This window comes from Leptonychotes weddellii, chromosome 4 (genome assembly GCF_054177405.1).
Source record: "Leptonychotes weddellii isolate Sample4059 chromosome 4, ASM5417740v2, whole genome shotgun sequence".
Lineage (NCBI taxonomy): Eukaryota > Metazoa > Chordata > Mammalia > Carnivora > Phocidae > Leptonychotes > Leptonychotes weddellii.
Genome location: NC_138372.1, coordinates 23440019 through 23459299, shown reverse-complemented (window position 1 = coordinate 23459299; position 19281 = coordinate 23440019). Strand labels below are relative to the sequence as shown.

Genomic DNA, 19281 nt, shown 5'->3' with positions numbered 1-19281 from the left:
CCTGGTGATGGGTATTAAAGAGGGCACGTTCTGCATGGAGCACTGGGTGTTATGCACAAACAATGAATCATGGAACACTACATCAAAAACTAATGATGTAATGCATGGTGATTAACATAACAATAAAAAATTTTTTTAAAAAAGGCATCCTATGCCCATACAGGTTTCCCCCAATTTGTGTGTTATCAGTTGGGTGGCAATACATCTTGCTTTGCTTGTGACAATCCCAGCTTTCATTTGGTTGTCCCAACATAATTATTAATAGCACGCCCTTTGGCTCTCACAAGTGTTCTAGTGTGAGCAATAAATTACACAATTACTGTGGTTATCTATCATTTTACAGCATCTGGGAAGGGCCAGTTACTCTCAGATATTCACATCACCCTCCTTCCCAGAAGCTGGTGCCATTTTTCTTTTTAATGTCCATTTTCCAAGTAAACCACCAGTCAGATTGGTAACGGCCATTCTCCCCATCCTTGTGAGTCAACATATGTCTAGATGCTTTCTCCTTTCTCAGAAGGTCATTTACTCTTTCTGATCCTCTCTTTCTTGATCTGTTAAATGGGGCACTGAACTCTTGTCATGCCAACCTCACAATGAACATGGGTCAAGGTAAGACCATGGATGCTAAAGCCTTCTGCAAACCTTAAACTATAAAGTGCAGTAAAAATGGGAGGTTGTATTTCAGGAAGACTTGGGATATGGAAGGAACTGCTGTGGGGGGTATGGGCAGCCCCTCCTTCCTGGCCAGGATCTTCTCTGCTGGGCCTACTGCTGGACTCACTGTCTTCCTCTCCTCCTCTCCCCTTACCTCGGCAGGAGAATCGCTGCCCCTGGCCACCTCCAATCAAGTTCTCATTAAGTTCAGTGCCAAAGGCCAAGCACCAGCCAGAGGTTTCCACTTTGTCTACCAAGGTATGCAGGAAGTGGGTGTGAGAGGTGTGAGAGCAATCTCAGCTCTGTAGTGACTTCCTGACCAAAGGAACAGGGACTTTTGACCCCTAGTTTGGGCCTCAGTCTTAGGGTGCTGGAGGGCAGTTACTGATTTGTAGTGCAGTTCCTTGAAATTCAGTTGAATTTAGACATCCATTTGCCCAACAGACAGTTCTTGGGCCAAACTCCATGTCAAATGAGGGAAGAAATCAGACACGGGAGGCTGACTTCTGCTCTCCCCCTCCCCCATTGGCTGGCACAGTCCCGATGGCATTGGGACGACCAGCCCAGACCTCATACCTAGGCTCTGTCCCATGGAGTTTGGTTTTCTCTGCAAAGCACAGTAAAGGTGTGGGAAAAACACAGACTTAGAATTAAGGTGGACATGGCTTTGAATCCCAGTTCTGCCACTTTCTAACTGGGCACCAGCTGCTCCACCCCTCAGAGCCCCAGTTTGCTCACCTGTGAGATGGGAGTAAGCATATTACCTCACTGATGGAGTTAAGAGAGTTCACAGAGTAATTGGCACCAAGCAGGTGATCAATGTCTGTTCCCTTCCTCACTGGCCTTGAAAGGCAAAATCTTGGAGTGCCCTGGCTTTCACCTGCAGGCCCCAACCTCTCCTTGTCCAGAAGCATGCCCACTTTTTTAGGGCCAGTTCTAGACATGTCCCATTCATGTCTAGGAGACTGCCCAGGAGGAGCTGAATTCCCCTGCCACAAGGGCACGTCATATCTGGGGCCTGGGTTAAAGCATACTATGTGCCAATTGGGCAGGGGGAGGGGAGGTTCAGATTCAGGTCATGAGAGTACAGCCCTGGGCAGAGTCTTTTTTTTTTTTTAAGATTTTATTTATTTATTTGACAGAGAGAGATAAAGCAAGAGAAGGAACACAAGCAGGGGGAGTGGGAGAGGGAGAAGCAGGCTTCCCGCTGAGCAGGGAGGCTGACGCGGGGCTCGATCCCAGGACCCTGGGATCATGACCTGAGCCAAAGGCAGATGCTTAACGACTGAGCCACCCAGGCAACCCAACCCTGGACAGAGTCTTAAGGCACCTGGGGAAAGAGGCCAAAGGCAGGGCGAAGGGAGGAAGAAGGGCCATTCTAAGGGGACGTGGGAACCTGATAGTTGAAGGGCATCATGGAGAAGCCACTGAAAGCAACTGAGCCTAAAGTCTGCCTCCCAAGGTTTCCAGAAGCTGTGCTGCAACTGTATTTCAGTAAAATGGGCCTTGTTCTGGAACTACTCCTGCCCTGAGAGAAAGCGCCCAGAGCCTCTGAGGGTCCCATCCAGACGGGCTCAGCTCTAGTACCATTGTGTGTCCATCCCTGGGCCAGTTTCCAGAAGGGTGAGGCCTACCCCTCAGTGCCCTTGTCCCCTGCAGCGGTACCCCGAACCAGCGCCACGCAGTGCAGCTCTGTGCCGGAACCCCGCTATGGCAAGAGGCTGGGCAGTGACTTCTCAGTGGGGGCCATCGTCCGCTTCGATTGCAACTCCGGCTATGCCCTGCAGGGGTCCCCAGAAATCGAGTGTCTCCCTGTTCCCGGGGCCTTGGCCCAGTGGAATGTATCAGCGCCCACCTGTGTGGGTGAGTACCTGGACGACCGGGACTCTGTGGAGGGGGTGGCCAGCGAGACCCAACAGCAGCCCTTGCTCACCAGCATAACTTAAGTAGGGTGTCCCATTCAGGCCAAATCACTAGTTCCATGGGTTGGGTGTGAAGACAGCAAGGAGGAGGAGCTGGGGTTGCTGGGGGAGGGGTGCATGGGGAGGAGGGTTATAGAGATAGGAGCCATGGAAGGAGCAGGGATGGGGGCCTATGGGAGAAGCCAACAGCCAGCAAGGGAGGCTGGGGGGCCCTGAGAGGAGTGTTTGGGGAGGCTCCCATAGGGGACCCAAAGACAAGCAGGAGAAACCTCTGACCAGAACTGCCTCCTTCCCAGTGCCATGTGGAGGCAACCTCACGGAGCGCAGGGGCACCATCTTGTCCCCTGGCTTCCCAGAGCCCTACCTCAACAGCCTCAACTGTGTGTGGAAGATCATGGTCCCTGAAGGCGCTGGTATCCAGGTAGGGGCTAGGGGAGGCCTCAGTCCAGCAGGTGGCCTGGAGGAGACATTTCAGCCCTGTCCCTGCCCCTCGGGCCAGATGTGGGGGTGAGGTCCACAAGCAGAAAAACACACCAGCTCGAGGCCCAGAAGCTTCAGGGGGTGTGGAGAGAGAGAGAGCCGGGTACCTCAGGAAAGAGAAGGGGTGGCACCAGTTTGGGCCATTGGGGAAGGCCGGAAGAGGAAATGGGCCTGGACTGAAAGAAATACAGAGATTGGGGAAGATTCATAGAAGATGCTTTTCTGATGGTTTGAAGGGTTCTTTTATCAAGATGATGGGGGATGGAAGAGGGGACATTGCAGGAGAGGGGAAGGAGAAAACAGATGAGGCATGGAGAAGCCCCAGGCACACGCCTTGGTGTCACACCTGGAGCCCAAGCTATAGGAGCAGAATGGGGGCTAAACTGGTCCCCAGTGGTAAGAGTCAAGTGGAGAAGCCTCAGAATTGGTTATGGCAGCAAGGCCACCAGAGAGGCAGCCAGCAGGGAGTCAAGGTGGGCAGGTCTGGCCAGGAGTGGGTTCCTGGACCATCACTGCATGACGTCTGATGTCATCCATACAGGGAAGTGGGGAACCCAAGGAACGTGTGAGAGATGAGGACAGGGCCATTCAGACTGAAGTAGTCCCACTTCCTGAAATTCCCTTTCCCCATTCTCTGTCTGACAAAGTACCCCACTGTCTTACAACCCTTCGTTTTACATCTGTTTCCCCCACTGGGCAAATGAGGTCCTAGGGGAGGGGGATGGGTAGAGAGAGCATCTCACTTTTATTGGAAGGACCTAGCACAATGTCAGCCCCAGAGTGGGTGCTCAGTACTGGAATTAACTACATGAATGGAGAAGAGGGGAGGGAGGGACAGACAGACGGACACAGGCTGCCTAACCAGCAGTTCAATTCCTCTGCCTTCCCAGATTCAAGTCATCAGTTTTGTCACAGAGCAGAACTGGGACTCTCTGGAGGTGTTTGATGGTGCGGACAACACCGTAACCATGCTGGGGAGCTTCTCAGGTGAGGTGGGGCTTCCAGGGACCTCAACTCGGAGGGCAGTGGTGGACTTCATCATCATTACCATCATCATCATCACCATCATTATTATTACTGACGTAGTTCACATGCTGTAAAATTCACCATTCTAAAGTTTATAATTTACAGATGTTAACTAGACTCGTTTTGGTGATCATGTTGCAATATATACAAATATTGAATCATTATGTCACACATCCAAAACTAATATAATGTTATATGTCAATTATAGCTCAATAATAAAACAATAATAATAATGCTACAGTGAAAGAAGAGTGTACAATTCAGTGACTTTTAGTATATTCACAAGATTCTAAAACTATCACTGCTATCCAATCCCAGAACATTTGCATTACCCCAAAAAGAAACCAGGTACTCATTTGTATGCACTCCCCATTGCTCCCCCTCCCCCATCCCTTGGCAACCACAACTTGGCAACCTACTTGCCATCTTTATAGATTTGCTTGTTCTGGAAACTTCATATAAATGGAATCCTACAATATGTGGCCTACTGGGTCTGGCTTCTTGCACTCAGCATCATTTTTCAAGGCTCACCATGTTGTAACATGCACCAGCACTTCGCCATGTGGATAGACCAGATTTCACTTACCCACCCGTCAGTTGATGGACATTTGGTTGTTTCCACTTGTTGGTTCATTATGAATAATGCTACTATAAACATTCATGGAGAAATTTCTGTGGGATGTGATTTCAATTCTCTTGGGTATATACCTCGCAGCGGAATTTCTGGGTCATATGATAACTCTATATTTAAATTTTTTGAGGAACTGACAAACTGTTTTCCAAAGTGGCTACACTGTTTTCCATTCCAATGGCAGACTTTTCACTGAGTGTGGTGTGTGCTTTTGCCCAATGGCCAGGGCAATCATCTGGGTCCTTCAGGCTCCAGAATTCCATGTTGCCAAGATATAAAAAGGAGTAATGTGCCTCATATATACAGTCTACACTGCCTGGATTGCCCAGAGAATTACACCTGTGAGAGTTTTTTGAAGATGGCTGGGAAGGGGACCAAACTCTTGGGCTGCCTGTGGAACTCTCCCTCCTTCTGGCATATGGCTCTGCCACTGCTTATTTTGCAGAAAGATTGAGGACTCCTGCCTCTCAGCCACTGAAGAAGACCCAGCACTCTGTGGGGGGTAGGGGGGTGCTAATTTGTCATGTAACAAGTATGATAACTGGGGACATTTGAGGGTCTTAGGAGAAGAATATCAGCAGGTGGCGAAAGCAAGAGAAATGGGAAGGAGCTCGGGGGCTGGGGGAGGCTAAGTGTGAACGGTCTCTGTGTCCTTGCCCTAGGAACAACCGTGCCTGCCCTTCTGAACAGCACCTCCAACCAGCTCTACCTTCATTTCTACTCAGATATCAGCGTGTCAGCAGCCGGCTTCCACTTGGAGTACAAAAGTGAGGATCCAAAGTCTCAGCTGTGTACAGGGCTCGGGGTGGGAACTGACATGTACCAAGGACCCACAATGAGCAGGGAGCATACTGGGGCTGTGTATTCTCCATCCCACGTAAACCTTACCACAGACCTAGATGAAGATGCTAAAGCTCAGAGAAGGTCTGAAACTCCTCAAGACTGCACAACCAGTAAGTGGCGGAGCCAGGATTCCCACCTCCGTGTCTGTTACTCAGACACCTGTACACTTCCCCTGTGTCCCCACAGGGATCGGAAGGGAGCCCCGTCGTTGACTTAGGTCCAGTATAGAATCTGGGATGTACGAAAATGCAGGTGCCATCCTCTGCTCCTGAAACCTGTCCTCTCCAAGCCCGGGTTCTGTGATGCAGCCATCTTTGAAGTTCTTGTCCTCATGAGAAACTTCACTCCTCTTGCACCAGATTTCTCCCTCCCCTCTCAGAACCTTCCATCTTGGCTTCCAGTGTCCCGAAGTGGTCACAACGAAAAACTCTTAGAAGAAAAAGGCTTGTGGACGTGCACGGTGGGGCAACAAAGACAGAGGTTGCTGGGGAGACTGTTTTCATCCTGGGACAGCCTGCCATTCTCCTTCCCCTCTGGGTAGAGGAAAGAATAAGTAGACAGAGGCATCTATTATACATTCATCCAGCAAATAGTTACTGAGTGTTTACAATGTGCCAGATGCTGTGCTGGGGTTTGCTAGGACTGGGTAAGATCAGTAAGTTCCCTCCGAGTCCATTAAAGAGAGGCAGACACATGGACAGAGAAGCGCATTACAAGATTCCAGGTGCTCTCATGGAAGTCCCCAGATGGTAGGGCAGTAGTTCAAAGGAGAGCATGGTCACTCCTCCGTGGGGCAGGTGGAGAGGTTGATGTCATGAAGAAACACTGAGTGTCCCCAGTGTGGCAAGCCCTGTGCTGGATACCCACAGAACAAAGATGAGTAAGACATCATTCCTGCCCTCACACACACAAAGTCCAGGGAGATAGAGGAACAAGGGAGCAATAATTTTAGTGCAACCTAATACACTAAGGAAGTACAGAAGAGGGGAGCTAAACCTGGTCAAGTGAGACCTTACAGAAGGGGTTTGGATTGAGAAGTAAGAAATACGGGAAGGTAGAGTTGGCTTGACCATCTTGGTCAGCGTGGGCCTTTGCAGATGGGAGCCCCATTTCGTGCTAGAGGCCTGATAAGGTCAGCATTGGATGTTATGCAGATGCTCAGCTGGTCTCCAAACAAATGAGCTTTATCCAGATGGTTGGGAGAGGGTTGGTTGGATCCTGGGATGCTCGTGGCCTGAAAGAACAGAAGTGTGCACCTGGCAGGAAAGACCTGGGAGGACAGCTTGAAGCAAAGACCCTGATGGGCAGAGGATAGGACAGAGACCTCTGATGCCCCGCCCCCACCCCAATGCCCGCAGACCTCAAAGGCTTCACTCTCCTGGTGGAGTCAAGTATGCCGGGTTTCTTGAATATTTCCCATTTTTCTTTTTACTCTTTTGCTCTGTTCTATCCAATTTTGTTTTCTTATCCACTGTTTTCACTGGAGTCCTTAAAGGTTCCCTCGAATCTTTTCTTTTCTTTCCTCTTCCAAAGATACACTTCCTTCCTAAATCTCTTTTCATTCTGCTGCCTCATTCCCAGAAAAAAATTTACCTCTCCTCAATTTGTTGTTGTTGTTGTTGTTGTTGTTGTTGTTGTTCAAGGGAACTGGTAGTTTTCTTTGTAGCTGACGTTTATCAAGCACTGTCCTCTCATGGCTGGAAGGGCTGAGGGAAAACAGAAGCGACTGAAACTCCTAGGAGCCAAAACCATTTTTGTTTTGTGAATCTACTGTTCTCTTAATATTTGATAATCTACAAAGAGGGTGCAGAGGGGAAGAATTAACTGTAGAAGCAAATGGTTTTGAAGGGTACTGAAAAGTCATAGCTGCCGCTATGACTCACTTAATGTTGATTTAATTGAAATAGAAATGGAACAATATGCTTTTGAAAGCAATTGATTGCATATGATAAAAAAAAAAATTCTTCCATTGTTGCATGCATGGCCTAAATAAAGTCAAGCTGTGCACTGTAGGAGAAATGAGAATGGACTTTCCTCTGTCTCTTTCTTTCTCTCTTGGATTTCACGTTCCTCCCCATTCCATTTTTTTCTCCTACCACATTCTTTTGCTCTTGCTTTCCCTCTCTTTCTCTCTGCCCCTTCTTATTCTATCACTGCCCAGGGGTTAAGTAGGTTTCAGGTTACTAAGCTGTGGTCACCCCACTAAATACCAAGTTGAGTAGCTTTGCGTTTTACTTAGAGTGCCGGGAGGAGTGGGGAGAAAAAGACAAGATGACAGCCAAGATGTAGTACTTCAAATTCAGCTTGATGGTTGTTTTAATCCTGTGCTTGGGGTCTCTTGCCCAGCTGCTGAGATCTGTGGACGGACATAGACCCAAACCGCTTTCATTTCCAAGAATCCCATGCACTTCTTAAAAGCACCTGCAGGGGGCGCCTGGGTGGCTCAATTGGTTACGTGTCTGGCTCGATTTCGGTTCAGATCTTAATCTCAGGGACTTGAGATCAAACCCTGCCTCCGGCTCCGCACTGAGTGTGGAGTCTGTTTAAGATTCTCACTCCCTCTGCCCCTCCCTGCCCCCACTTGCAAGTGCGCTCTCTCTCTCTCTCTCTAAAATAAATAAATAAATAAATAAATAAATAAATAAATAAATAAGGCACATGTAGGACAGGAATTGCCTGGGACAAAGGAACTTTCTAGAGTTAGCAATGTTCTATAGTTTTGATAGGGGTTTGAGTTATACAGGTGCAGGCATTTGTCAAAACTCAGCAAATGTCCACATAAGATGTATGCATTTTGTTTTATGTGAATTTTCCTCCGAAGAAAAGAAGCACATGTAGTCATCTGATGCACGTCAGCTGTCAGCTCTGAATGTGGAATGAGGGCTCCTCAGCCGTACACCAAGAGATGGGGCTGGTGGTGGTAGTCGACGCTGGCCGGCCCTTCCCATTCCTCTTCTGCCCACGCCTGTCTCCATGCAGGCACTGCATACGTGTGGCTTCCCCAGGGAGCTGGGATCTACCAGGAGGGCTATCAGAAGGTATTCACCAGGAATGGACCAGGAGGGCTGAGGCTGCCCCCTCCCAAACTCTCTGAGCTGTGCAGGTGCCTAGGATCAGACCCAACCATAGTCTGTTCGCTCTTGTCCCTGGAAAACGGCACCACTGGTCCCATGCATCCATACACAGGGATTTCTGTAGCACATCTTATTTCATCTTAGTTAGTTAGTGCATCTTAAGTGCCCGCACCTGCAGTGGGGCCCCTGTGGGGTGCATCCCACCAGTCAGGAGATACTCCACTCCCACTTGCTGCGAGTTTCCACCAAGAGGGAATTCAAAGCTGGATGAAGATGATTTCAGGAGGGGAGGTGGGGAGAGCAGGGCTCAGTCGCCTGTGAGCTCATGTGGCCTGTAAGTTTGGCCTCCAGAGTTAGACTGGGCTTGGTCTGAATCCCAGCTCTGTGGCTTGCTAAGGGCATGTCTCTGCCTCCTGGCCCACATCCTCACCTGTGAAACAGGATGTGAAGACCTTCAAGGGGCTGAGACGATGCGTGGGACACATATGCCCCAGCCCTGCTCGTGGGAAGTCTCAGTTAGTGGGCGGGCAGCGAGGAGGAAGACCACGAGGAGGAAGATTAGGATGGATGTCCTATCGAAGACAGTGTACGATGCTGGGCATAGAATAAGGGTCAAATCAATGCAGATGAACTTGGAAACTCAAGAAAGAAGAATGAAGGAGTGTTTGAGAGCCCTTAGAGGGGATCTTGGAAAGGGATCAGGCCAAGTCCTAGAATGTCCAGTGAGAGGGTGAGATTCTGAATAACACTGGGCGGAGACCCACTTTGAATTGCTGAGTAAGGCTGTCCATGATTCAAGGAGAGAGATTCAGAAATGTCAGCTGCCTCTGAACGCAGGATGGCCCTAGGGCTGGGAAGGACAGGGAGGCTGTGAGGGGTCCGGCAGTGAGCAAGGACCAGAGTTGACAGTGGGGGGCTAAGCATGAGGAATACCCAGTATTACTCCCAGAAAGGAACTGGCCTCACCTTAAAAACACAACAGGAGAAATAAGGCAGCAGAGAGTCTCACCCACTGGCAGTTTTTTTTCTGGACAGCCTGTCCCAGAGAGTGGGACTCTCAGCCTCCTGAGTGACACTGAGGGGCCTCTCTCTGATAACTGCTCTCCTTCCTCCTTGCCTTTCTTTCCCCTCTCCCAACTTCGTTGCCCCCAGGAGTTGTCTTCTTAAGGCAAGGAAAATGGAGGGAAGTTGGGGGTCTGGGAGTGGTGCAGGAGAAGCCGGATGGAGAGGTCTGGGGTTTGTAGCCAGGGCTGGGCATCCCCCTAGCTCCAGAGTCCTTCCGCTGAGCCCCGGGGGGGGGGCAGCCACATGGCCCGAGTGATGCCCACCCACCCCAGGGAGCGTCGGTCTGTTGAGCCTCGATGCTGTATAAATGTTCTGACTTTCTCTGTGCGCTTGTAGGGCAAGAGAGTTAGGAAGCAGTGGCCTCGAGGTGGAGGGCAGAGAAAGCACAGATTGGAGCCCCTTCTCCTTCCCGCTGCCAGCAGCACCCTCTGCCTACTGGTGCACTGACCTGCTGGGCTCTTCCCTCCTCCTTTCTCTTTGTCTCTGTCTCGTCCAGCCGTGGGCCTGAGCAGCTGTCCAGAACCCGCCGTGCCCAGTAACGGGGTGAAGACTGGCGAGCGCTACCTGGTGAACGACGTGGTCTCTTTCCAGTGTGAGCCAGGATACGCCCTCCAGGTACCTCCCTTCGACACCCCGGGCAAGAAACAGGTGTCCCCTGAGATGGGCTTGGCCAGCCTCGAGCCAGCCGAGCCGCAGTCACTAAAGAACAGGGAGAAGCCCTTCGGGTCCCCCAGGGACCACTGTCAAGCTTTGCTGACTTCGGCGATTTAGCACCAGCCAGCCTCAGAATGTGTTCCTGCAAAGTTTCGGTTTGATTAGACTTCAGGGAAATTTAATCTTCCTTTGAAGGCCATGAGGGAATCTAGTAATTAAAGGAGTCTCACAAGGAACCTTTAGTAATGAGAATTCCTTAGTAATGGCTGTTAATAAGCATCCTTCCCCAAAGTCTCTCTCCCTCTGCCTCATCCCACCCCACAGAGGGCTCGTGGATCTTTGCGTATCTTGTTGCTCAACCCAAGGCCCCTGAACAAGCCCCCTGCTCTGGGTTGTACATGCAGTTGGGCCCCCGGGGGCACTGAGCCCACCCCTGTTCCTGATCCCTCCAGGGCCACGCGCACATCTCCTGCATGCCCGGAACCGTGCGCCGCTGGAACTACCCTCCGCCGCTCTGTATTGGTAAGAGAGCCCTGACCTTCTCAGTCCATTCATACCACTCCTGCCAGAGACTGGGGCTCAGTGACATCTCACGGGGATCGAGTTCAAATCAAAGGACAGTTTGGCATCCCGGGTCTGTCCGAAGGGAGTCCCTGTAGGCTGGCGCTCTGCTCTTACACAAGCTCGACGTGACTTCTGCAGACCTTCGCCACCAAGTGAGGGATCACAGGGGGCTTGGCCGTTTGAAAACATTACGATGACCATCCTGAGCGCAGATAATTGACCAAAGCCCAGGTGGAACCTCTGGGCAATTGAGGCCTTCCCCTGTGACTTTTCATGGAACAGACGGGTAAAATCCACCACTAGAGAAATGGTGCGGGGGTGGGGGGGGTGCGCTACAGGTGAAACAAGGGCTTAGCTCGGTTGGGTTGGGGGAGGGGGACGCAACATTTATTGAGCGTCTACTATACGCAAGTCACGGCGCTACCTGTTTGCTCACAGCAGCGCTTCAGGGGAGGTATCATTGCCCTCATGTTTGCAAATGGGAAAACTAAGGCTTTTTAAGATTAAAAAGTGATTGGCACCATCAGGGACAGAAACCTACGTTTCTCTGATGCCTCACCAACTGTAAAGTGCAAATCAAGGCTGACCTTGGGTTAAGAAGCGAAGTGAGTGGAGGGAGCATCCCTTGGGCATAGAGGCATTTCCCTCTGGGATCTCACCAGGGACTAGGGTTTGGTCGCCTGCGCCGCGGTCAGAAATGTGGCTGGGCAGGCCAAGGCACTCCCCTCATTCCCACTCCGTATTACAAAGTTCCTGCCGGGGAAACCACTCATGTTAGGAGCAGCTACTGCTGATAGAGTGCCTGTCACCTGGTCACTGTGTGCATCCGCCCCTGTTCTAAGTGACACACAAGCCTTCCTGCTCTAACGTAAGGACCATCCCGTGACATAGGTGCTGTAGTCGGCTCCATTTTATAGGTGAGGAAAACTGAGGTTTGGAGGGGTTTAGATTCACCCAAAGTCACACAGGAAGTGAAAGCGTTGGAATAGTGATCCCAGCAGTCAATTCCAGAGCGCCCCCCCACTCTGAACCCGGGCACGGTTCTGTTTGTCGCCCTCTCCCCAAAGGCCTTCACTTGGACCCTGCAGATCCCTCCCCTCGTCTCTTTCTCTGGCTTCCATAACCAGCTAATGCCTTGTAGCTCACACAATTGTTTCCTGAAAGCTGTGAAAGAAAAGAATTGATGTTCACTGACCAGGCTGTATTCACGCTCCAGGCCTGCATCTTAGGTGACTCTGCAGTCACCTCAGTTGGAGTGTCGGATACCCCAGCCCCTCATGGTTGGCTCCCCATGGAACGCTAATCACAGTCACTTTGGCTGGGGGTGGGCCCCGGTAGGGCTCATCTGCTGACCACACAGCCCTATGGATGTATATTTGCAAAGAGCCCGGTGTGGTGCCTGGCACAGAGTGGGGACTCAGTGCATGCCAGTCTCCTCCTTTCATCCTTTCTCTTCAGTGTTGGAAGAGTTGATTGGACGGTGATAGAGGGAGATTTGAGGCATAGCATAAGAAACAGTCACACTCCTCTTGGAGCAGACCACTTTTGCTGCATGACCTCGCTAAGGGAACTGACCTGCAAAGGGCATGCTCAAGGTCAAGAATCATAACTCGGGTTTGTGGCCGGCTGGGCAGTGCCAGGATGCTGAGCAGCCCTTCCTGAACTTACATCCGTACTCAGTTTTGCCCATGTGTGCAGTCGTTTAGGGGAGATGAACAGTTGGTTCCTTTGGATTCTCAAAGGGGTTAATGACTTGGGAAGGGATCAGAAACTGCCGCTCTAAGGGAGCATCCAAATGTTGCCATGGCCCCATGCTCTCCTTCATGCTGTTCTAACCCTCTGTGTGGTCTCATTGTCACAGCGCAGTGTGGGGGTGCAGTGGAAGAGATGGAGGGGGTGATCCTGAGCCCCGGCTTCCCCGGCAACTACCCCAGCAACATGGACTGCTCCTGGAAGATAGCGCTGCCCGTGGGCTTTGGTAAGTCTGCACGCCCAGGCCCCGGATGACCCTTCAGCCTGACCTTGACGGAGGCAGGTCTGTCTCTACTTCCTCATCTGTTGACCTCTCGTACAATTGTGAAGATCAGTTAAGAAAGCTAGGAATGAATGCTTTGGTAACATAAAATATAGGGAAAATAATCTTAGGGATTGCCATTATTATTATCTGAGTAGTAAGCTAAAATTCAGGATTGTGGAATGAGAAATTACTCGGGGGGTTGAAAAAGAAAAAAAAAAGTCTTTTACAGAGACTGGACCTCAAGTTGTGCTTTTAACTTCAATATCCAATTTCTCATCCTAATTAAATGATATAGCCAAGGTCAATATGATATAGAGTTTGCATTCTTTATACACACATTCTGGCTGGTCTTAAAGAGTGGGAGATTTTTTTTGTGGAGATGGAGTATGCCAGGCACGGGGGTTGGCGGGGTGTGGAGGACATCGGTCTGGGCACAAAATTTAATTGCTGATGATTCATTCCTGACTGGGAATATAATTTAACCCCAACATCTCTGTTGAAGAGATCAAAGATTTGTGGTGACATGGACCTGATGGATCATCTTGCCTGAGTCACTGCCCTGCTCCCAGGGACAGGATGTCCTGAGGGGATCGCTCCTGCACAAGCCTGTGATCTCCCAATCTGTGACCTCAGGAATGAAAGCCACCTCTTTTTATTCTGTACTGTTCAGCCTAGACTGGGTCTTCTGATGGGAGAAGGGGCTTTCAGGAGAAAGGGATCCAACTGGCCTGCTTTAAATCTGTTCTGAGGGGAGGAGAGAGGTTGGTGACCCTTCAAAGGATGGAGTCTTATACTTAGTACCATCTTCTGGAGGAACCTGGGGACAGATGATCAGAGTACAAAATGATGAGGGCTTTGGCAGCCTTGGGAAACTCCAGATTTTAGAGATTGAGGGAAGGGGAGCTCTGCATCCAGGTATGGGCCACAAGAATCTCAGATGATAGAGAGATGGAGGGAGCACAACATCCAAAGGAAAACAGACGTTTAAGTGGAAGGTACATCACTGTTCTTGTAAGTCCTGATGTTCAGTCACCAGAGCTCTCTAACTCTAAGGCCTGGGTGCTTATTCAGCCTTTGGAGAATAAGCCCCCTGCAGGGTGCAATCACAGAAGAAAGATCTTGCTTTCAAGTGAATGTTGGACTCCAGTGAGGACCCGACTAGGGCACCTGGTTTCAGTGTGTAAAGAACCTCTGCCTTTAAAAGCTGTTACCACTAGATGGCAGTGGTCATACCCAGTTCTTTCCACACCCGTTCAATTCAAAAATCTGGAATCCTGGAAAAGCCCCTTTGATGAACATGCTGCCCACAGTGTTGGGATGATGCAGACGACATGTCCCAAAGTGCTCACTGCAAAACTGTCGGCAATTTGGAAACAATCTGCATGCTTATTAATAGGGTAGCGAATAGTATGGTTGGGTAATTCATAAAATAATATTATAGACCTTGAAAAGCACAATATGGAATAAAAATGTTTATAAAACTATATGTGCAGTATAACAACGTGCATGTAAACATTTAAGGCGTATAAATCAGACACATATTTAAGAATCTAAAACCATGAACTGGAAAGATATCTTCCCGATCCATGAGTGACGTCACCCTCGAATGGGAGAGAGCAGGAGATACGAAGGGTCTTCAACGTTATAAGTCAAATCTTTATTTTTTAATAACTTTAAATTAAATTATTAAATAAAAAATTATTTAAATAATTAGATGCAAAAAAAAATCACACATATGTCCCCATTCTGTGCAAATTAGAAACCACAGGTGAGAAATTTTTAAAGATTAAAATCCATCTGTAACCCCACCATGCAGAGATAATCACTAACAGCTTAGTCCTCACCATTCAAATGTAACCCCCATGAAGACAAGGACCTGGGAGATCTTTTCATCCTTGTGCAGTGCCTAGCACAGCCCTGATGCATGGCAAATGCTCAGTAAATATTATTAGTAAATCAGTGAATATTCTTCTAGTTTTTTAATACCAAAATTAGAATTACATAGTACATACCACTTTGAAATCAGATTTTCACAATTAACATAATGGACATTTTCTTATGCACAGTAAATACATTTCTTCAATATCATTTTTAATCTAATTTTGAGAAATCTCACCAGTAAACAAATATCAATCTTCCCACCTCCATTCTGCAGAGTATATCAATATGTAAGTTAAGGGCTTAATCAGATCTGTTTAACCTGTTGGGTTGTTAGGAGATCTTGATTAATCCAGTAGGATCCCAAAGTATAAACTTCACTGGCAATGTATTTTTCTAATTTCTGAATTATCATGAGTGTTCTAGAAGATACCAGTATTGAAGTTCATGTCTTTTGATTGGGTATAGTTATTTTTAAGTGGTGATATTTTTAAGTAAAAAGTTTATTTTAGCAAAGCTATCTTTGTATTGATAGTAGGCCTAGGAGCTACAAATCAAATGTTAGCCCTGAGCTTTGTTTTCAGTAAAATAAAATGGACTCGAGATGGAGCTCTGGAATGATCGATGCCCTTCATTCTGAGTGAATAATTATTTTTAAGTTCAATCCTCCTAAGACAACTGGACTGGATCATGTCTCCCCGAATTGTGTTCTGGGAATCTCGGTTGAGTGGGAAGCCAGTAGCAGGGACGCGTGAGGTCTAGCAGGAAAAGCTTCTGTGGGGCCGCACGTTTGAAGCAGGACTCTATTGCTTTGGGCACTGTCTGCCTCTGTCTTGCTCCCAGGAGCTCACATCCAGTTCCTGAACTTCTCCACCGAGCCCAACCATGACTTCATAGAAATCCGCAATGGCCCCTACGAGACCAGCCGCATGATGGGCAGATTCAGTGGCAGCGAGCTTCCAGGCTCCCTGCTCTCCACGTCCCACGAGACCACTGTGTATTTCCACAGCGACCACTCCCAGAACCGGCCAGGATTCAAACTGGAGTACCAGGGTAAGGACCAGGATTCCCCTTTGGCTCCTGCCCATCCCCTTCTCTTACGTACAACCACCATCTTCCCAGCCTTCCACGTAGGGGAAGAGAGAACACCGGGAGGGCTCTGAGGGTGGGGGGCAGGCCTATCGATGCAGGCTCCCCTTTGGTGGCATGTCTCTCTGGCCCCATGAAGATATCTAACCCCCTTTGACAAGCCTTTTCCAGGGCTAAGGCCCAACAGCACCGCTGAAGGCTCCCTTCTGTCCAGGCCCAACCGCCAACAGTCTTCCCTGAGCGTTCCCATCGGGCATCCCTGCGTGGCCAGGCGGCCAGTTCCCCTCAGCCTTGATAGGCTTACTTAGTCCCTCTGGACTCCCCTGTGTGTCAAGCCCAACCACCCTCGGCAGAGCTCCTCCTATCACATGATGGAGGATTCTGGTAACAACCCTGGAGCGCCCACTGAGCCTTCGCCATGAGACAAGCCCATTAACTCCTGCTGAGGGTTTCCTGACTATGCTTAGTGGGGCTCTGCCTTGCTGAGGTGAAATCCTGTGCTAGGTCCCACTCCTCCCGGCACACTTCCCCTGGAACAAGCCCCAGCGTGAGGGGCCGTCACCTGGGTCTGTGCTGCTACACACGGTGGCCCGAGGCAGGCCCAGCCTTTCCCCTGGATGCCTCCCTGGGGTGACTGGCTGAACCAGTTGCTCTAACCTCTTTTTCAAGATTCTTCCGCTGACCTTTTTTTTTTTCATAATTTTGGACTTTTCTCCAATCTAATACATGCTTATAAAAAATTAAAACATTACAGATGTTTTTGTGAGTACATCATAGAAAGTCAGAATTTTCCCATAATCCCATCTCCTACCACACCTTATGCAGAGAGAACCAATTTTTTTTAAGTTTGTTTTCCCCATTTTTTGTGCGTATGTTGATGTAACTGTATTATTATATGTTAACCAAAACTGTATAATACTATAAATACTGCTTTTGCAATTTTCTTTTTTAAAGTTAATTTTTAATTATATTAACAGTTCATAAACACGCTTTGTTAAAAAGAAAGAGAGAGGGGGAGGGAAGGAGGGAAGGAGGGAGGAAGGACAAAGGGAAGGAAGGAAGAAATTAAAGCATTACAGGTAAGGCCAAGCTTTCTCTGTCTACAGCCTCCAAACCCAGGCTTATTTCCCAGAAATAATCACTGTTGTTTTAACATGATCTTTCCAGATCTTTTTCCACGTGTTAACATACATATGTTATATGTATCTTTGAGAACATGTAATGTTTCATGAGCTTTTTGGTTGTGTTTCCTATATAAATCTATAGAATGCTCTATATCCATAATGCTCTGATATTTGGCTTTTTCATCCCTTGTCAAAGGTGAATATGAGCCAAGGATTTGGGCTTGTCATGTAGGGAAAACCTTCAAGGGTATTCTACAAGGTGAGCACCACTGGACCAGTTACACAGGCACTGCCTCCTCAGAAGGAACTTCAGGGAGCCTGGTTGGGCTTGCCACCACCTGGGACACCTCGGGAGGAGGAGCTGGGCCTCTCACCGATGAGGCGGCAGGGAGAAGCGGCGCTTTTACCCAGAGAGTGCTGGTTCCTTGGTAGTAGCAAAGCTGCCTCACCCAGTGACGCGGTCTGTGAGCTTGTCATACAGACCAGCCCTCACCAAGAGTGTCCACGCCTGTTGAGCACACACAGCGGGCGGTGTGGCCTGTCAGATGCGTCATGACACATCAGATGGCCACGTTCTGTCACAGGAGAGACTCGGGCCCACATATGTGGTCAGCGTTTCCTTCTGGGGCAGACGCATGCCTCTCTCGGGCTTCTCCTGCATCTTGGTACTTTGTTACCACGGCCTGGAGGGCTTAAACAACACACATTTCTTCTCTCACAGTTCTGAAGGCTGAAGTCCCGAAATCAGGGAGTGAGCAGGGTTGGTTTCCTTCTGAGGGCTGTGAGGGAGAGTCTGTTCCAGGCCTCTGTCCTTGTTTCTGGCAGTTTGCTGGCAGTCTGGAATTCCTTGGCTTATAGAAACATCACCTCCATCTCTGGCTTCAAATCCTTGTATGTCTCCAAGATGCCCCTTTTTATAAGGATACCAGTCAAATTGGATGAAGGCCCTCTGTAATGACCTCATTTCAATTTAGGTAAAATGGCAAAGATCCTCTCTCCAACTAGGGTCACATTCTGAGGTACTAGGGGTTAGAACTTCAACATATGGATCTGGGCAGGGGACACAATTCAACCGTAGCACCTCTCACAGGCCCACATGCTCTCCCCAGGGCTCCTCGTGTTGGATAAATGCAAGTACTGATGACACCACCATTGTGACAGGGACGTTTCTCAGGGCCCTACCCATACACATTGTGCCTTCACCGCTGTGATGGAGCCCTGCCCACTGAGTCCACACGGTGGGACCAGACACTCACTGTGTTCCGCATGTGATAAGCCCGCTTGTCCCTATAAGAGTTGTCCCCCTGAGTCCCTTGGACTTCACTTACTTCTCGCTGTAGAAGAGACCTACCTACTTCCACAGAGCCCTGGTCTCAAACTCAGCCCCTCTCACACTCACTGAGGCTTCCAAGACACAGGCCAACACCCTGGGCTAGCCATTCTCTCTGTGATGTGCCCACTACTCACACTGGAGCTTCACATGTTTGGAGGCCCACTCCTCCAAGGATTTTTCCTTGTTAGGGGGAAGCAAGGCACAAGGGCAACAGGGTTCTAAGTATGCCTTTGAAGGCCCAATACCTCCACTGGTCCAACTGAATGACAGGCCCAGAGGTGTCTACTCTATGGTGGGCCCACCTCCTCCCACTCACATTTTACCTTCATGACTTGGTGGATGTTCCCCTTGAGGCTTCCCTCAGGTCACAGCCCCAGCTACTCCCTCAGTGACTGCCTGAGCTCCACAGACCTAATGATGCCTGTGAGCCCACTCTTGGTGTCAGGGCACTTGCTCCCCTTCACACTTGACCTTGGCTTCCATTAGGCTTCTCGTCTGTGGTGGTCCCATCCTCTGGGACGGGGTTGTCTCTAGTGCCAGAGGCTCAGGTCCTCCCGCCAAGGCCTCCTAATTTATGTCAGGCCCGAATAGTTCTCCCTGCCCAACAGGCCCACGTTCTCTACTTACACCTTCCTTAGCCCCATGGAGCTGTACCTTGTACACGAGCTCTGACCACTCACTCCAGGTTTTCCCTTATGAGAAGACCTGTTTCCGAAAGGGCCACCTGTCCCCACTGAGGCATTTTGTAGGGAGCAGGCCCATCTCCCTGTAGTCCCACAACTTTCTCTGAGGAAATCCAACTCCTGACTTTTTCTCAAAATCCCTCCCGTTAGACACTCTGAACTTCCTACGCTGGAGTTTTCCTTTCTCCTCTCAGGTAAATATTCCCATAAAATTGTTACTAACAGCTTAAGCCACTCTTAC

The 19281-nt window shown here is 49.3% G+C and overlaps 1 protein-coding gene across 1 annotated transcript in view; it reads left to right on the top strand.

The window, feature by feature from the left end:
- CSMD2 (CUB and Sushi multiple domains 2) overlaps positions 1–19281 on the top strand; it is a 204497-nt gene that overhangs the window by 93283 nt on the left and 91933 nt on the right. The window contains exons 18-26 of the mRNA XM_081816844.1: positions 820–926; positions 2226–2520; positions 2876–3000; positions 3950–4046; positions 5379–5483; positions 10195–10313; positions 10805–10874; positions 12778–12894; positions 15655–15864. Of these exons, the coding sequence (XP_081672970.1) occupies positions 820–926; positions 2226–2520; positions 2876–3000; positions 3950–4046; positions 5379–5483; positions 10195–10313; positions 10805–10874; positions 12778–12894; positions 15655–15864 (1245 nt within the window). The remainder of the gene's footprint in view (positions 1–819; positions 927–2225; positions 2521–2875; positions 3001–3949; positions 4047–5378; positions 5484–10194; positions 10314–10804; positions 10875–12777; positions 12895–15654; positions 15865–19281) is intronic.